The following is a 17,343-nucleotide window of genomic DNA, read 5'->3' on the forward strand; positions in this document are numbered from 1 at the left end:
AAACCACAAAGATTTCCCTACCTCATTCAACGCTTGACAACTAAACCTATAAACCTCTATTGAAGGTTCAATAAACAACACTCATACCAACAAAGTAGAACAAAGAAGCCATACACGAGAAAAATACAATCACAAGCAGCCCCCATTCTCATCCGTAGAGCCCAATTCAAACGCTTCTCCTGCAACTATCCTTTCCCAGCCGAGATGGGGCTTTTTTCCTTCCATTTGACCATATTTTCCCCTGTTCTTCTTCAAAAGGCTCTGCGCTTCCATTGATCTCCCAAGAGCATTCGTGTCAACATCCATTATTGGTTTGAGTGTAGCAACTTCGGGCATCGGAAACACCAAGCCCATTATTCTTCCCAAGACTAGCCAGTTGGTTGCCCAAGCAAGCGTAATGACAATTCTTGAGCTCCAACAAAGCACAGTCAAGACGCCAATATCGGCATCTTCCCTAGGAGAAGGTATGGCAGATGCCGACGGGTTGGAGCATGGAAGGAAAGGAGTAGAAGGGAATAGGGTGTAAAGCACGGCAGCCAAGGGCCAAAGCAGAAGAAGTGCTCCTGCGAGACCGACTTCAAGTGCCCGAATTTGACGTGTGGAGCTAGCAGAGCCTTCTTCATTAAATCTCTGATAACTTGTCTTAAAGTGCATTGCCAAGCTTAACAGATAGTTAGAGAAACTCGTAACAATACATATATAGGACTTGCCATGTTAGAGAGAATATGAGACTCAAGACTGACACAACGAGCATAAACACTCCACTTACAGCTATAATGAGGATATCAGTCCTTGCATAGTGCAGCATTGCGATAGAAAGGCTTACAAAGCTGACCAACTTTGAGGGATACTGTATTCGCACAGATAACTCCGGCGGAACAGATACTCATAGGCAGGTATGTCCATAACCTTCCTTCTGCGAATTTGTCTCTCCTCTTTGAAACATCTTGAATTTCTGTAGTCGTAGATATGTTCCCTGACAGAGATCCTCTGAGCGGATCCTGCGATTTAGCAAAATGGATAGGCGTCGACGGAGAAAGTGTTCCGTAAGATCTAGATGTTGTAGGTGCATTTGATGATTCGGCTTCAAGGGAAAGCACATGCCAAGTGGGCGAACTTGGAACTGATGCCAAAGCCATGTCCCATATGACGAGCCCATCGTGACCGTCTTTAACTGATTCTGTTGCTTCTGATAAAGACGAGTAATAGGCAGGAGAAAGGGCAGCAGACAATATCACCAACAAGAGGGCTAAACTGACAGTGGATAACAGATGCAAAAGGGTTAGATCAAACGTGAGAAGCGGACAAGTAGGTAAGAGAAACTCGGGCATGTTGGGCGAACACACTCCCTGTTGGAGGGTAAACGCAGAGAAAGCCATCGTTGCGGCTGCAAAAGTGTCAGGAGCGTCGTTGAAACATAATAGGAGAACGTACATGTCCAACCAATCCAGAGCATCGCAACCAACATAAATTCCAGTCGATCGACATGTGGTCTCCAACACTTGGGAACCAGTATCCCAATGATTCGGCTAAGAAACGTAGTCAGCAAGCGAGATCTCTTTACATTCCATAGCCCATTCTGCCATGAAAAACACCAGTGTGTGGATACAGGGACAGACTCACAAGATGGCAGCTCCTAGTAGTCCAACTGAGCCCATCATCACTATAAGCCCTCTTATATCTCCTGGCTGGCCGCTGTACATTTCAGATCCTATCCAAATCGTCAGCCTTCTCTTTATACTCATTACAAAACATTCTTTGTCTACTTACCACCTACAGCATTAGGTGCTGAAGAAGCAATGGCCACTCCTGACAAAACAGCCAATAACAAGCCCAAACCCCAGCGTGCCTGTGAGGTGGACAACAAAGACGAGGGCATTCCTCCTAGCGTCCTCTATATTGTGTAGTTGAAAAAGGAAAAGAGAAAGAAAGAAAAGATTGAGAATGTAAGAGCTGTATAAACAAGAAGTGTCAAGCGAAGTGGAGGTCAAGGTCGGATCGGGACACTTGCCGAATTCTTTTTAATATTACCTTTTTTGATTTGACCTATTCAAAATATACATTTATTTATAATGTCATTTGGAAGACCAGGGTTTACAAACGTATTCAAACCAAGCCCTCCTCAAAGAGGATCTTTTCCTCTGGATCATGATGGTATGTATGGGCAAAGAGAGAAAAAAGTATGGCTTATTCTTTCACCATAGGAGAATGCAAAGCAGCAATGGTTGCCTATCTAAAGTGTATGAAAGAAAACGCCAATGACAATGGCAAATGCAGATTACAGTCGAAAAATTATCTCGAATGTAGAATGGACAAGTATGTAGAGTATCTATGCCAACACCTACGCTGAAACTGTACCCAGAGGTCTCATGCAACGAGACGACATGATTAATTTGGGATTGGGAGATGTCGTAGAGCCCTCTGCGCCCACGAGAAACCAATCAAGTATGCCACAGCCATCCTTCCAGTCGCAAGCTCCATCGGCAGAGAAACGCATATGATCTCTACCAGGACCACCAAGTCCATCCCCTTTTTACCTCCTTCCTATCCATCTTTTGTCGTCTTTCAGCCCCTTCCCGTCGAACTTCTTCCCACATCTCTTTCACTCTTCCTAAATCATCTAGCAGCTCGGATCTATGTGTCTCCTCGCTTAGGTAATAGTGAAATCGGTCGTATGGTAACGCTTCCTCGGGATCTTCATCAATCTCAAGGGTCTCCAAGGATTCACGAAGGGAATTTGCCTGAGCCATGAGAGTGTCTACCTGTGTTCGACGGGCTCGACTAGACTGCCCAATTGTCAGGATGGCGTTATACACGGCTTCTTCCAGCATCTTAATTGATGCAATTAGTTTTTTTTGTAACTGGTACCATGTTATAGTTACTTACTTTGGCATCTTTAGCTTTTTGAGCGAGCTTCTGTTCTGTTGCGCGTAATTCCATAATTACAGCGCACATTTCGACGTCAATCTCAAGTTTCTCTGCGGATAAGACTCTCATGTCTGGATAATCACACAAGTCATTGAAAGAACGCCTATCACACGGTTATTACAAGAGCCTTGATCTTTAATCGGTATGGTCACGCTAACCTTCGAGATACCCCCCTATTCAGCTCATTTCCTCTTCTCTTTCCCGTTCCCCGTAGAGTACTGATTTCCCATTGCTTATCACTTTCGTCAAAAGTTATATCAGCGCCATCCGAGTTCGAACGCGGCATGATGGGAAAACGTCCCCTGTTGCGTCGCGTAATGGATCCATCAGGAGGTGCGCGCGAGGCGCTGGCTGTACCCTCTGCAAGTAAAGCTTTAGCCCCCAGATAGTTGCCAGCTCCATTCGCTCGTCCATGAGACTGTCCCCAGTCAAAATCTGAACGCTCATCTCCTGGGCTTTTGCCTCTGAGACTTAGCCTCGACCAGATATCGCTATCATTGCCGAAAGGCATGTGGATTGTTGGAGGATGGACCGCACTCGGGACTCGACTCAATGCACGAGATCCAGATCCTAAGAATGACAGTTTGTTGCCATGAAGAGACACGGACTGATTAGCATTTGGAAGTTGATTACGATTCGAGTTGGATGGAGAAGGGGAATTTGAGAGAACTGCTCCTGCAGGTTCTCTACACATATCTCAGTCTGAGCAGCATACAGCATCTCGTAATAACTTACGGCTCGACAAGAGTAGGTACATTGTCATGTTTCTTTCTTAACAGCACAGTCCTTAAAGTACTTGGCACCAATCCCACACCTGTTTCAGAATCTGAAGTTTCATGTAATGCAGATTTTCGTCTGTACTTTTATAAGTTGATGTCTTACAGGTCAGCTCATACTCACGACATTATCCCCAAACCTTCTTTAAACGCCTGTCCTGCCCGTTCCCCAAGATCCCTTATCGTTCCTCTCAAATCGCCCTCATCATCGTCCTGAATCGACTCATCTTTACTTGTCGTTCGCCTTCTCAACACACCCTTTTCGCGCTCCCTACTACCGCTTCTAGCTCTACTTGCCAGTCCAAAAGACAACATGCCACGCCGTTTTTTGTAGCCGTCGACCGAATCTGCTACCGTCCCATTCCACAGCTCAGCCACCCTTCTAGCACCTATTACGTCCCAGTCCTTCTCCCGAGACCTTAGAATTCCTCTAATGTACGCTTCCAAATCGCTCGTTATTACATTAGGAGGCGCGATCATTCCAACTTCTCCTTCTGGGACAATCATTTCTACTCCAGAGGCCTCGTCTTCAAAACGTGTCAAATCAAGTTGACGCAAGTGATGTTCTCTTCTCCGAAGAGGTGTATCTTCTGCAACTCCCTTGAGATTGGCTGAAAGATTGCTAGCAGTGTGCGCTACTTCATACAGCAATCTTTGGACTCGGAGCCCGTCGCCTGTATGTCGACGGTTTGTCATATAATGTCGAGCTAAAGTCTTGATGGACGGTACTGAAAGGAAAGGGGACGGATCGGGGCATTTATAGAGAATCTGATAGGACATCCATGCTTTGAGAGTTTTCCGTATACTTGCAAATGGATCTTTCGGAAGCTATGTCTATATTTAGTCCTGTCACCTCGTTGTAAGCGTTACACCTTACGCGTTCAATGTCAAGAGAGTCGAGTAGGTAATGAATGCTCGTTACGGAGCTCAGCAAGGATGCGAGTGTTTTTGGGTCGATACATCCACCAGACGTTTCTTTCTAAATGGAGTGTGTCAGGGCTCTATCAACGTTGGTAAGAGTTATACAAACTTCAAGTTTGAGACTTTCTTCATGTTCCATACCCATGATTCGCCGCCAGTTGAAAATAGCCGCTTTCGTCTCATCACAAAAGAGACCGTCAATCTCCATATCAGATTCTGAGACCGAGTTTCCTCCTTCCATTTTATTGCCTTCTCCATCCAAGTCGTCAAACATTCCCCAAAGAGCCAAAGAGGCTTGAATTAGTTTGACAAGCTCAACAACGAGGTATGTGAACGGATCCCCAATAATTTCTTCATGTACCCTATTTATGGGTGATGAGCTCAATATTTGAGCTTGAGGGGGAGTCGAGAAAGACCTGGGTCTAGTGGGAGAGGTTGTAGGAGAGTTTGTACGCGAAGCGGTGGGTATGGTATGAGTCGGGACAGGAATGCGATATAAATCATGGAATTTTCTGCGAAGAGCAGGGCTACAAAGATTGAAGTCAGCTTGATTCAGATGTGGAATAAACTGTTAGTACATGGGAAGCTCAAAACCCAGTATAGCTCGTCCACCACAACCCAATCGTCGTAGGCCAGTGTTGACGATAATATACGGCTTCGCTATTCGAAAATCTCCACCCGGAACAGGATTCCTAAATGATTTATAAGTCAAGTCTTTCAAAACAGGTCAAAGGCTTCAAGGAAAAGAACTCACACGTCCTGTCCAAATGCAGATGGCGTTGTAACCAATAATGTACCCAGCTCCGTCTAGTCGTCCCACATCAGCCCCTTCTTGCAAATCAAAAAGAAAGATGTCTACCTTTTGAGGTTGAGATCGACTTTCTGCAGCTAGGAATCGAATCGCCGTAGTTATTTCCAGAGCTCCTTCTTGTTCAGATAGTTCAGATGCCGGGACTAAGCAATAAACCGAGATCTACGTCCATCCCCCACCATTTCCTTAGCATTCGTCTTGTTTGCGAAGAACCAGCATTGGTTACCTGTTCATTGGGTTTGCCGGTTCTTGTCACTATAGTATGAGAGAAATGAGTCCTCGACAAAAACCTTGTGCCTCACATTATCAGTTATACCGTATCCCAAACTGTGGGAACTCACCAGCTTCTCAAACTATACAACGCATAGCCTTTCAGTACGACCTCCTTATCGACTCTCAAGCGACCAAGCCTTGAAATCCACTTTGTTTTGAGTTCATGGATGGACCTGTCTGTAGGTATGAGTAACACATAGGAGCTTGAGGACTGGTGAGGTGACGGGGATGGGGTGGCAGATGAAATGAATCGATTTGCTGGTGTTGACGGCGAGGCGGCATTAGAGATGGGAGAAATGTTGGTAGGTGAAAGAGTATAGGACATTCTATAATGTCATCTTTATCTTGTTGAATAGAATAAATAGAAAAAAGTGTTGATGACAATGACAATAACGGACGATGAAGTGGAGGTCAAAAACGACAGTTTCTGTATATATAGAGATGCAGCAAAACTCGTTGGTATAAAATGTAAAGCGTCTTATCAAGTGATGCATAGCTTTCGTATCCTCTATTCTGCCTTCTTTTTCCCTTTTCTGTCTTTGTCTGTTTCGCCCAATGATACCCAAATGACGCAAAACAACAAGAATGTTACACTTGTGTTTATGGCAGCAGTATAATATGGCCATGCACCGGTAATGAAACGAGGAAATTCATCGTGTCTGAGCGGAACGACAGATGCACTAGAGGAAGTTCTCACAAAACTCCATCTGTATAAATAGTCAGCATAATTCGATATGGCGCCAAAAAAATGTACCCTGGACGCCAATATTCGACAACGAATTTGAAAACACCATGTTGGTCGGGAGCGATGAATTGAGCTTTATAGGTCGTGGCATCTTTGCGGCTATCTGTAGGATCTTCAACCATGGCAGTGCGTATATAAGGGTCAAGCATGGTAAAGTCCATTGAGATGTCATCGGCACGGAAGGGGCCCCAAGAGGTATCGTTCCCGGTAGAGATGTGTTGAGCGAGGGTAAGTGAATAAGTCTATGCAAGTTAGTATGGTTTGGTTTGGCTTTTGAAGCTTACGATGCTGTCTTTTTTGGTATACAAGCTTCTTGGTTGGAATTCTCCCTCACGTGAATGTGTTGAAGAAATGACCTTGACGACACCAGTCTCTTGGAAAACCCATTTGGTAAAATCTGTCGCAAACGCAGCGTTGCCCGCTGCGACCTTTTTCCCATCTGCCGTCTCAACAATCTCGTCCCAGTATTTGTCACTAAAGACGTCTCCGCTGCCAACAAAGCCCGCCCTAGCATTGTCCCTAGTCTGAAAAGCACTGACAAGACTGGCCTTTTTGCCTGTTAGCACGGTATCCAAGTTCTTTTTCTCGCCAATAGCTTTCTCTACTTCGGCTTCGTCCGCCGATAACAGTTTTCCTTGCTCAACGTATGCGGTGTTGGGAGCGTAAAGTACATCAATGAGGTAAGGGTTGAGGCCTGCAGAGTGTACGGTACCGGAAGGGAAAACGATGGGTCCGCCAGTAAGGGTAGTATCGGACAAAACGGCACCGCTACGGACTGCGCATTGGGCAGGCAATAAGAGCACAGTAGCAGGTGATTCGCCTTTGACGTAGGAAAAGGCATCAATCAAAGCCTGGTCAGAAGAAGTAAACTCAAGGTCGTATTCTCTGAAATGTTGGCGCTGTGTTTCGCCAAGTTGAGACGAAAGTAGGTAAAGGGTATTGAGTCCCTTGAACTGAGACTCAATGATGGATTTTGGAGACAATGCAGAAGAGAAGCCTGTCCGTATTTAGCACGATATACACTGAAAGAGACGTACTTTCCACAGAAGGAGCAAACATAATCAAGTGATCATACTGAGTCTCTCTATACTTTACAAGCTCGGCGTCTTTATCTTGAGGTTTTTTGAAGGTTAACTGGAAGCCTCTTTCTATAGCAGTGTCAGTTTGGTCCATAATACCTTACCCACCTTGTAGAGAGGCCCAGAATTTCGAGAAGTGATCTTTTTCCACTGCGGGCTCAAGCACAACGAGTATGCGGTCTCCACTGGCAGAGCGTGCTGATACGGCGCCTAGCATTGCCAACAGCGGCGTCAGCAGTAAACATGAAATTCTCATGGCTTCTTTTTATTAATGAAAAAGTTAAATAGTATTAAGAAAGAAGAGAGCCACGATGATAGCTATTGAATGTCGTGATGTGGAAGGCATGTATTACGTAATAATGCTACGCGCCATGTAAACGCGTTAATATCATTTTCTTTTTGCATTTGGTTAATTAATTTTCACCTTTCTCTTTCTATAATCTCCTCGTTATCCTTCTAGTATGTTTCGTCCCTCCAGTCGCAAACCAACGGGCTCGGAAGTCCATATCAACAAGCGTCACAAGGGTATACATGGAATCAGCGCCCGTTGCCCATTCAGACTCAACTTGTAGGCCACCTTGCTTGTGGGCAAAACTAATCTGCCATGTGGCTCAGCTACGACCAGCCGCCCTCCCTTGACGTCACACTTGAAGAATTTGAAACATGCGCGATAGCTAGATTACGAGTGCTATCTCATATAGAAAATTTATCACACAGATCGTTACCTGCCGCTCAATTTGCTACAGCCATCATTTCCTACTCGAAGGTGCATATACCGTTATCAAGCAACAGTGCAAAGAACGCAGATGTTGAAAAGGAGAGGAGAAGAGATGAGATTGGACATTGGGTGCTGAGACTTGCATTCTGTCGCAGCCCAGACCTGCGTCAACGATTTGTCCGTTCAGAAGTGGCTCTTTTCAAATCCCGTTTTGAAACGGATGATACCACCGAACGCTCAGAATTCCTCAAGTCGCTGTCATTTGGTTATGACCAAGTAACTGACGCCGAGAAAATCCAATATAAAGAATCATTCAGAAAGTTCGTGCCGCCCAAAACCAAAGAGGATGCATTTTTGAGCGAGACATGGTACAAGGTACCTTGGTTTAGTGTCCCAGACCTTGTTTCAGCTCGGCGTGTATACATCAAAGACGGCTCAGCGTACGTCCCTCAGTCCTTGCAACTTTCCTTGATCCTTCAGATATTTGCCGAAAGGCTTGAAAAGGCCCTCGAGTTCACAGCGAAGAACTTGCCTCGTTTGGATGAAGATGAACGTCTAGGTCCAGTGATTGATCATCTCGCATCGTCATTCTTATCAGGTATCGGCGATGCGGAATACCAGCCGGCAAGTGGAGCTGAAAGCATCACGGCACAAACAGTTCATAATGTTGCTCGAAAACATTTCCCGCCTTGTATGAGACATTTATACGAGGATTTGATGAAGGAACGTCATTTGAAACACTGGGGAAGGTTGCAACTGAATTTGTTCCTCAAGGTAAGTCTCCCTTTTATCTGCTTATTGTTTATTCTTACTTATCCAATCAAGGGGTTAGGACTACCGTTAGAAGAAGCTATTGTGTTTTGGAGACAAGCCTTTTCTCCGAAGATCTCTGAAGACAAATTCAATAAAGAATACAAGTACAATATCCGACACGGCTACGGCCAGGAAGGTCGTCGAGCCAACTACCCGCCTAAAAAGTACACTTCACTCTTTCTCTTAATAGCACATTACTAAACGCTGCGTTATAGCTGCCAGCAAATTCTTACACAGAATCAACCTTCCACGCAAGACAACCACGGCTGTCCTTTTCGCCATTTCGCTCCTGAAAAACTGGTTGAATTCCTTGATGCACACTATGGCATTGCCCGCACCTCCCCTGATATACGTGATATCATGGATTTGGTCAAGAATGCTCATTATCATGTAGCTTGTACAAGAGTGTTTGAAGTCACACATGGGATGCGAAAGGGGGATGGACTACGTGCAGGGGAGACAGTAAGTCATCCCAACAAGTATGCAGATCGAAGTCGAGAGCTGGAGAGGGAAACGGGAGAGGAAGTTAAGGATGAAGGCATGGTTATTGATTAACCCATCACAACTCTGTTCTGCTTCGCTTGACATTTAATTTTATCTTATTCTGTACTATTCAAGATTTGATGTATCTATTTAATCATCGAATAGGACAAGTAGGTGACGATCGAGTGCATCTGTGTGCTAAATACAATCCTTTGAATATAATGTTACCAACATGGACAGTGGGGTCTGTAGAGGGATTCAAGAGATATAGCTTAAACTATGAATAATGCGTTTTTAAGGAGATGGTAGAAAGAGATCAACAAATGTGAAATCACGTTCTGCCTTTTTTTAAAGGGATGAAGTACTATGACCTTCCAAAATGAAACCAACGATGTCGCTCGTTCTCATTCGTCTCATGCCTCTCCTGTGTATCAGTAGCTTGGTGTTGCTCGCTACATGTTAAATCAGCGACCGGTTCCGTCTACTATCTCAAGCAAATGACTTACGCATCACTCATAGCAGCGATAGCCTGATTAACCATTTCTTCCGGCAAGTCTGCCGGTAATCCATTTGCATATACATGAGGATCTAGAGGCGCGTATCCTGGGGGTGGTGGAGAGTCAGAGTTGGGAATGAGGGCCGTTGATGGATTACAAGTTTGTCTTCGGTGGGCGCTGGGTGATTCTGAGGTTAATGGCGCAGGGTTGGCAGCATCAGAAGAAGTGAAGTTGCTGGGGAAAAAGTGTCCTCCTCGAAGGGAATGCATTGAAATGTCAAGGAGGTTGGGTGTAGGTGGGTTGTGTTCGAGTGAATTAAGCGGAGATTGTTCACGTTCTGACTCTGCTCTTTCTCCAGCAGATACAGAGGAAGCCGAGGACGATATAATTTCGACAGGAGGTACTCGCGTTCCAGAAATAGGCGTATCAGTGGGAGACACATAGGATGGAAAGACGTCAAAAGTTGGTCCATATACACGCGAAGACGATCTTGACCCTCTGACTCCATCTATCTCAGTAGGTCGAAGGGGGCTAGAGACATAAGATTCCGAAACGTGTTGCCGATGTGTCTTGTGGCTTCTCCTCTCTGAACTGGGCCCTGATGGCGGTGACTGGCCACGCAAAACGTGTGATGCCGTTCGATTTCTGGCTGCCTGTAATAAAGCTTCCACATTTCCTGCATTACGAGGCGCTCCTTGAACAGCACCAGGCGTTCCATAACCAGCCTCAAGCAAGATTGATCCTCTCTCTGAGCCATAAGCTGGTGGAGGTGCCAAGGTACCTGTCATAGGAGCCAAACCCCATTTCTTGACATTGGCCTCGATAAAAACAAAACCGGCTTGCCCAAAGTTAACATGCAGCGTACAAGGCCCGTTGGCCCCGATTGTGGGGAAAAGATTAAGTCGTTGCAAACCTGTGAAGGCATCATCGAGCTTACGACCGTTTCTTGTAAAAAACACCGTACCAGTCCTAGGGCGATAGCCGACCCCAAGGACATCGCCTTCAGCCAAGCCAGATCCATACGAAGCCGCAGTAAAAGGGAAATTGTGAGATTTAAAGCCGTCCGATGCAAAGTAGGCAACCGAGTACTTGTTCCATCCAGGAAGCCGAAAAGAGGGATATGGTTTGGTGGCGAGACCAATGGCTACTTCCGTAGTAGCTGGCTTGTCGTACATTTTGACCTCCCAATAATAAACCTCATTGAGCTTGGGTAGAGGTAGATTCGCCATAACAGAATTTCCACCGCCCTCACGAGTGGGCATACCAGGGCCATCCGCCAAAAAAGTAATTTCAGTACGAGATTGAACGTAAAGCGAAAGATTATCTTCGTAATCAGGTTCAAAGGCCCAAGCAGAAACACCTTTTTCTTGGATAGACAAGAACTGAGAAAGGGTTATATCGGTAGGAACTGACGATGGCGGATATTGTAATTGCCAATCTACAAAATGTCAGCGATGTCAGCTCTATCATGAGAATTAAGGCAAATATACCTTTTGCACGATTGTACGCCTCTCGCACTTCTAGATCAACCGTTTCTAGCCACCGCTCTTCCACTCCTTCAACCCCGCCCTCTCCAATAATGCCATCCCCTTTCGACAGATCAAGAGGCCCCCCATCTTCCAATAATCTGTACTCTCTGTCAGCTTTGATTCACATTCCAGAAAGATAACTGACCGAATACCCCTTCTCCTGCGCATGTACAAGATAGCCACTAAAAATATGACCAGCCCCAGAAGCACAGTGAGCACAACAACCAATACCGGAATGAAGATGAGGAGTACACTGGAATAACTGCCATCATTGTCAATTTCAGGCGGATTGGCGTTTGGGATTTCTGTAACAGAACCCCATGGATATGAGGTTAATTGAAGAGACATATCAGACGCCAGCTGTGTTAAAGGAAGAGAAACTTTGACAAAGTGTAGCGAGAATAACAAGGGCGAATGAGTAAGCTTGAAGAGCTCAACTGCAAAACTCAAAAGCCTTTGCGATTCAGATCGTACGGATGTACAATATGTTGAATGAGAGTAGATTGAGCTGATTTCTATATAGACCCAGACTGTCAAGCAAGAAATGTGTTCTTGATTAAGCGATTCGACAAGTTGCAGTAGGCCGTTTCACTAATAGAGCAACGCAAAATAGTACTTGGCTTTTAAGAGACAATGGGCAGGAGATGAATGGTTGGGTATTATGAAAGGAGGCTGCCAACTCGCTCGAAAATGCTAAGAAGATATAGAAATCAGAGCTATGCCTAACGATCAAGTTTCTTGAGCTTGAAGGTTGTTGGTTGATACAACAATACAATGAATGTGTATTCAGGGGTGTTGAGGCTAGACGATTCACATCAGCTCTTGGTTGACTGAAAACCTCCTTGCACACTATGCTTCTTAGTGGCCCGCAACTCATGGCCTGTATACATGGCACTCCCAGCCTATTCCGTCCATAGAATGTATTCTATTCTCGGCTTATGACCATCGTATATCCGATCCTCTGTCCATCCCCAACCACAAAGCGATAGGTATACAGGCTGACTACTCACCTTCTTTCTCCTATTCAGCCTTCTTTGAAGTGCATTTGATTGCTGTGAAAAGAGCCTTGATAAAGATGAAGTTGTAGTTTAAACAACCTTTTCAACAAATTCTTATCTCATCTCTTTTCTGATGTGATGTCCACGCCACCCGCTGAGTGCAACCAGATTTGATTCCATTATATTACGTAACATAAAAAGTATTTATGTACTTCTAGTATTTCTTCTTTCCATCCAAACCCCAACATCTCCAGATTCTCTCTATTGCCCTCAACTTATCACTTCTAGCCAATGAAGGGTCTTCTACCAATCTGAGATCATCCATAAATACTTCCTGGCTATTAGAACCTAGACCGACGGCCCAAGTACGTAGTGAAGAGACTGAAATGATCAATAGACCGCGATCACAATGAGACATCTCTTGAGCGTCATGGGACACAAGGAGTAGACGTTCAATGGATCTAGTACATGTTAGATTTTGCAATATCTAAGGTGTAGGTAAACTTGCCGTAGTCCATCGAAATACTGCCTTTTCCTACCCTTTCCTCTCTTTTCACCTTTCCACACACTCTTCAACCAACCACCAAGTCCATAAAGAATTAGAAGCGATGGAGCAAGGCCAACAAAAGCAAACGTGAGCTGCTGCGAGCGGAGTAGGTGATCGAGCGAGAGAAGTGAGAGGGAAAGATCTGTCTTAGTCTTTTGCACCTGGATTAAGAGCGTTCTAATGAGGGATCCCATGAGAGCGTTCTTGATCGGACTCTGCATTTCTTTTTCATAAACTCGGAGAACGTTTTCCATATCTCCTGCTCTGACTTTTTCACCGAGTGCCTCGAGGGCTGGACCGGAAAGATGGTAATAGTCTCTTCCCAGATCAACAACCATTCTCTCCAATGACTGGACGCTGGTCATCATCATGAACTACGTTGAAAAGAACAAACTTACAGCTTGATCACATTGAACGGTAGTAGGTGTCACTCCTAAACCTTCCCCTCCTCTTCTTATAGTCTTTCCAATTCCTGCCAAAGGTTCCCAGACCCATTGAAAAAAGAAACCTCGAACAGTTTCTTTCGCATTCTTCACCTGCTCCTTCATCCAGTCCTTGTTTCTGACGACAGCTGATGCTGCAAAGAATAAAGCAGGAGGTAAAAATAGGAATGGGAGCCATAGCCTAGTCAAAGGCCCTGGTCTTTTGTGTTTGGCTACAGTTTGGGAGAGGGCAATTTGATATGAAGGAAGATGTGTTGACAAAATTGAAAGAAGAGAAGAGGGAGTAGAAATGGTCTGTGGAGGACTAGAGGAACGAGACTTGCGAGCTCTTGGTAATGGAACATCAAGTACATTACAAAGGAGTGTGTATATTCTTTGGGTCTCGGACGAAAGAATATCTCCATGAGCCTGAAATGTACCTTCTTGACTGACAGATATCCATTGTGGACCTTGAGATGCAAGTATACCGATACAGCGCGCAGCTTTGTCCCTTGCGCGAGTCAATTCGGATCGAAAAGATGATACTTCTTGACGGGTAAGTGTCCAAGGAGACATGATCGAGGTGATAGCAGCGGAAGTAGTCATGTCAATGTTTTTGAAAAAGAGTTCTTTGGATGGGGCCTTCAAGTTTTTCATGGACGGAAAAGTGAGCTGGTCAACAGGAGGTAGTGTAGATATTAATCGACTAGGCATAGCTGAATAATTTTGTCAGCGATTTTGCCATTCTGTACCAACTGACTTACTTTGTAGAAAGTAAATGCTGACTCCTTGTCGACTACGAATCAAACTGTTCCACCAGTCTCTTTCCTCTTCGAGCTTTAAAGCTTCATGAACAAACATTTCAAGGACCTCTTTCCAGAGCACCGTCACCGCTCTACCCAACACCTCTAATTCTAGTAGCTCATCAAGCCCACTCGCTTCCTGTGTCTTGTACTCTGTTCTTTTCAGATGTTGAACAAGATTGTTCAAGACTTTTTCTAGTTTTTGCTTCCCTATTTTGTGGGAACTGAGTTCTAAAAGAGCATTTTGAAGGTGAGGAGAGGGTGGTGCTTGCTGAGAGTAAAAGGCAGAAGCTGAAGGAGGAAGATTTACAGGTAAAGTTGAAAGCGACGACAACTGGGATAAAAGCTGCTCAGAGGCATAAGAAGATGGCTGAGAACGAAAGAACAATGCCATATTTATCTTATTTCGTTTGGTTCTAAAAGTTTGACTTGAGTAGTCCAAGTATAACACTTTCATAAAGATTGGAGTGACATCACAAGTAATGTTACAGTTTATTTGCTTACCCATTTAATATCACTGAAGTTCTCATTCTTCAGTCGCTGTCATTTACATTTACTCTTCTATTGCATCTTTTCCTTTGTATTTGTTAGTTTATTTGTTCCATCTCTATGGCAGGGGAAGATGCGCTTCGCTATAGAGGATTCTGATTCTGAAGTTTCTGAACTAGAGGATGCACTCTCTTCAGGTTACTCTTCAGACGATTCATTTACTGGGTTCGAGTGGTATGTACGATACTGATATAATCTGTACTCATAGGACCTTATAGGAATCAGGCAGTACCGCACTCCTCGCTAGGGAGAGACTTGCGAACAGCAGCTAGTTTCACTGATGAGGAAGTTCTCGACTCGGAAGAAGAGGTTGAGTTTCTTGGACTAGCCGAGCCAGCGAAAACGATTAACAAACATAGAACGCCAGCCCCATGGAATGTCTTTTCCCCGTGCGCTCCTAGCTCTTCATTAGAAGCGATGGACACTAACCTTCTTAGATTGAAGCAGAATCAAATTGGTAAACCTAAAGTGTCCCATCCTTCTTGGAAATATATACCTCTACCTCATCCCACCATTGTCAGTCAACAAGCAAAGGCTCAGATTAGCTTGGAAGATGTGCTCAAAGAAAAACCTGACGAGTATTATGAATGGATAAAAAGATCCGAAGAAACTGCTTGGGTTTGCTGTTTTCCTTCCTTTGGAATAAGTTGTTGACAGCTGGCTGCAGCGGGACAGTCAAACAAGAATTGCATGGCATAGTGACCAATTGCACAAGATAACGTCAGCAGCTCGCCAGAAGGTCGCTTCCGCGCAAGAAGTCAAGCTCAACGATGAAGCGGAAGAAATGAGAAAGCTCATGGAAGGTATGGTTATCAAGCATGAAAAGGAAGAGAAGGAGTTGAGGCAAAAATTCAAAGAAAGGGAAAGAGCACTTTGGAAGGTAAACTTAAGTAATTTTGGACAGCGGACGCCAGAGTAACAATACACAGGATATTGACGACGTGATCGAATCTCTGGAGAAGCGCAAAGCTGCAGAAGAAGCAAGAATACAAGCTGAAATACAAAAAAAAAAGGCAGAAGAAGATGCCCAAATAGCAGCGGCGGAGAAGCAAGCTCAGGTCCAAAAGGTTGAAGCTGAGCGTCGGGCTAAAGAGCAAGCCATGAAGCAAACGCAAGCTAAGTTGGCAAGAGAAGCTGAGGAACGGAGACTAGAAGAGGAGAAACAGACTCAAGATACTGAGAGACGAAAAGTAGAGAAAAAAGGAGAGGCAGGTGTTTTGTGGAGAAAGTGTACGGAGAGACAAAAATGGATGAAGACCGAGGTCACAGAGCCAATTAAAGCAGACAAGCCGACAATAACAGCTCTCAACAGAGGGAAGAGATTGATGACTCGTTGGCTGGGACAAACACTCAACACAAAAGAGTCCACCGTCAAAATTACTAATGACGTGCATCATATTCTTGTTCAACAACTCCCATCTCCACCGTCTCCATCGTCTCCAGTAATTCTCGATGATACTACACCCAAACCATACGTCTATCTTGTTTCTCATCTTTCCAAAGTATTGATCAAACAAGCGGAATCAGAAATCACATCCAAAGCTGCTTCTGCCTTCCCACTGGCCAAAGTTGTAGTAGGTCTTATGTTTAGAGGTCATGCGGCGGTAGGAGAAGTTGTGTATGCTAGATTGGTCAAAAAGTGTCCCTGGGTCGTACCATTCTATCCTGCGAAACAACCCGTGAGTTCGCTTCTGACTGAGGAGCTCTAACATCTTTTCAGGATCAACCACGAGAAGAGTATGAAAAGTCCACTGGTAGAGCTCTTGACGAATCCATGTTTGATTACATCTCTCGCATGTCTTCAATTTGCACACTTTATTTCGCCATACTGCAAACCCCGTTAGTGCCTCTTCTTCCAACTACAGGTATGCCTCTGCCAACGCCTCAACAACTCGAAATACTCTTTCCACCCTTCATGAGATTGAGCTACGCATGGACATGGCTAGCACTGGCGTTAAGAGATCCTATGCCCGCTTCGCAAGCTATTGCAACACTCGTGGCGACTTGGATAGAGATTGCTCTTCCTCAAGTTGTATCTGTTTATGGTATAGGTCAGACCAACAAGCTTCGCGAGGTCATTGAACGTGAAGGAATTCAAGCTGAGAAGATTAAAGGTGATGGAGGTATGGCGAGAGATAAACTCGGATTCTTGCTTACAAACTGGGAAAAAGGAATAATCGATATCTCAGGAAGAGATTGGGCTTCTTGATAAAGCCAATGTTGTTCATTGGTTGTACAATACCATTACTTAGAGCCTTTTGGTTATGGTTACCTCTTTGAGATGACTTGAAATATTATCTCATCTATCCGATATTACGTAACATAATGACGTATATAAAGCGCGGCACAGCACAAGAAATGGACAACTTTCACATTGTTACTTTTAATTAATTTCTGATATTCACATTTGATTCTCTTCCATTATTTATTTTCTCAAGCTGAATAAGGAGC

The 17,343-nt window shown here is 44.6% G+C and overlaps 7 protein-coding genes across 7 annotated transcripts; 3 read left to right on the top strand and 4 right to left on the bottom strand.

The window, feature by feature from the left end:
- Positions 1–129: 129 nt before the first annotated feature.
- L203_104563 (uncharacterized protein) lies at positions 130–1,879 on the bottom strand (the record flags this gene model as incomplete). The annotated part of the gene is made up of 6 exons (XM_066213943.1): positions 130–661; positions 711–771; positions 827–1,387; positions 1,435–1,529; positions 1,624–1,711; positions 1,771–1,879. The coding sequence occupies 6 exons, from the start codon at positions 1,877–1,879 to the stop codon at positions 130–132; spliced, it is 1,446 nt and encodes a 481-aa protein (XP_066070040.1).
- A 193-nt stretch (positions 1,880–2,072) lies between these two features.
- On the top strand, positions 2,073–2,501 carry L203_104564 (cytochrome c oxidase assembly protein COX19; the record flags this gene model as incomplete). Its single annotated transcript, XM_066213944.1, has 3 exons — positions 2,073–2,154; positions 2,205–2,316; positions 2,363–2,501. The coding sequence occupies 3 exons, from the start codon at positions 2,073–2,075 to the stop codon at positions 2,499–2,501; spliced, it is 333 nt and encodes a 110-aa protein (XP_066070041.1).
- Positions 2,502–2,504: 3 nt separating this feature from the next.
- Positions 2,505–6,034, bottom strand: L203_104565 (uncharacterized protein; the record flags this gene model as incomplete). The annotated part of the gene is made up of 12 exons (XM_066213945.1): positions 2,505–2,831; positions 2,887–3,031; positions 3,087–3,614; positions 3,664–3,783; positions 3,829–4,532; positions 4,582–4,683; positions 4,735–5,152; positions 5,204–5,317; positions 5,380–5,432; positions 5,485–5,598; positions 5,663–5,726; positions 5,778–6,034. 12 exons carry the CDS (start codon positions 6,032–6,034, stop codon positions 2,505–2,507), a joined length of 2,946 nt encoding a protein of 981 aa, XP_066070042.1.
- A 183-nt stretch (positions 6,035–6,217) lies between these two features.
- L203_104566 (uncharacterized protein) lies at positions 6,218–7,750 on the bottom strand (the record flags this gene model as incomplete). The annotated part of the gene is made up of 4 exons (XM_066213946.1): positions 6,218–6,416; positions 6,464–6,696; positions 6,739–7,451; positions 7,642–7,750. 4 exons carry the CDS (start codon positions 7,748–7,750, stop codon positions 6,218–6,220), a joined length of 1,254 nt encoding a protein of 417 aa, XP_066070043.1.
- A 244-nt stretch (positions 7,751–7,994) lies between these two features.
- L203_104567 (uncharacterized protein) lies at positions 7,995–9,619 on the top strand (the record flags this gene model as incomplete). Its single annotated transcript, XM_066213947.1, has 4 exons — positions 7,995–8,101; positions 8,149–9,025; positions 9,077–9,228; positions 9,280–9,619. 4 exons carry the CDS (start codon positions 7,995–7,997, stop codon positions 9,617–9,619), a joined length of 1,476 nt encoding a protein of 491 aa, XP_066070044.1.
- Positions 9,620–9,911: 292 nt separating this feature from the next.
- L203_104568 (uncharacterized protein) lies at positions 9,912–11,921 on the bottom strand (the record flags this gene model as incomplete). Its single annotated transcript, XM_066213948.1, has 4 exons — positions 9,912–9,999; positions 10,054–11,482; positions 11,535–11,671; positions 11,719–11,921. The coding sequence occupies 4 exons, from the start codon at positions 11,919–11,921 to the stop codon at positions 9,912–9,914; spliced, it is 1,857 nt and encodes a 618-aa protein (XP_066070045.1).
- Positions 11,922–14,965: 3,044 nt separating this feature from the next.
- On the top strand, positions 14,966–17,101 carry L203_104569 (uncharacterized protein; the record flags this gene model as incomplete). Its single annotated transcript, XM_066213949.1, has 6 exons — positions 14,966–15,066; positions 15,111–15,281; positions 15,330–15,510; positions 15,560–15,772; positions 15,822–16,466; positions 16,613–17,101. The coding sequence occupies 6 exons, from the start codon at positions 14,966–14,968 to the stop codon at positions 17,099–17,101; spliced, it is 1,800 nt and encodes a 599-aa protein (XP_066070046.1).
- Between the last annotated feature and the right edge of the window lie 242 nt (positions 17,102–17,343).

Source organism: Cryptococcus depauperatus, chromosome 5 (assembly GCF_001720195.1).
Source record: "Cryptococcus depauperatus CBS 7841 chromosome 5, complete sequence".
NCBI classification, from domain to species: Eukaryota; Fungi; Basidiomycota; class Tremellomycetes; order Tremellales; family Cryptococcaceae; genus Cryptococcus; species Cryptococcus depauperatus.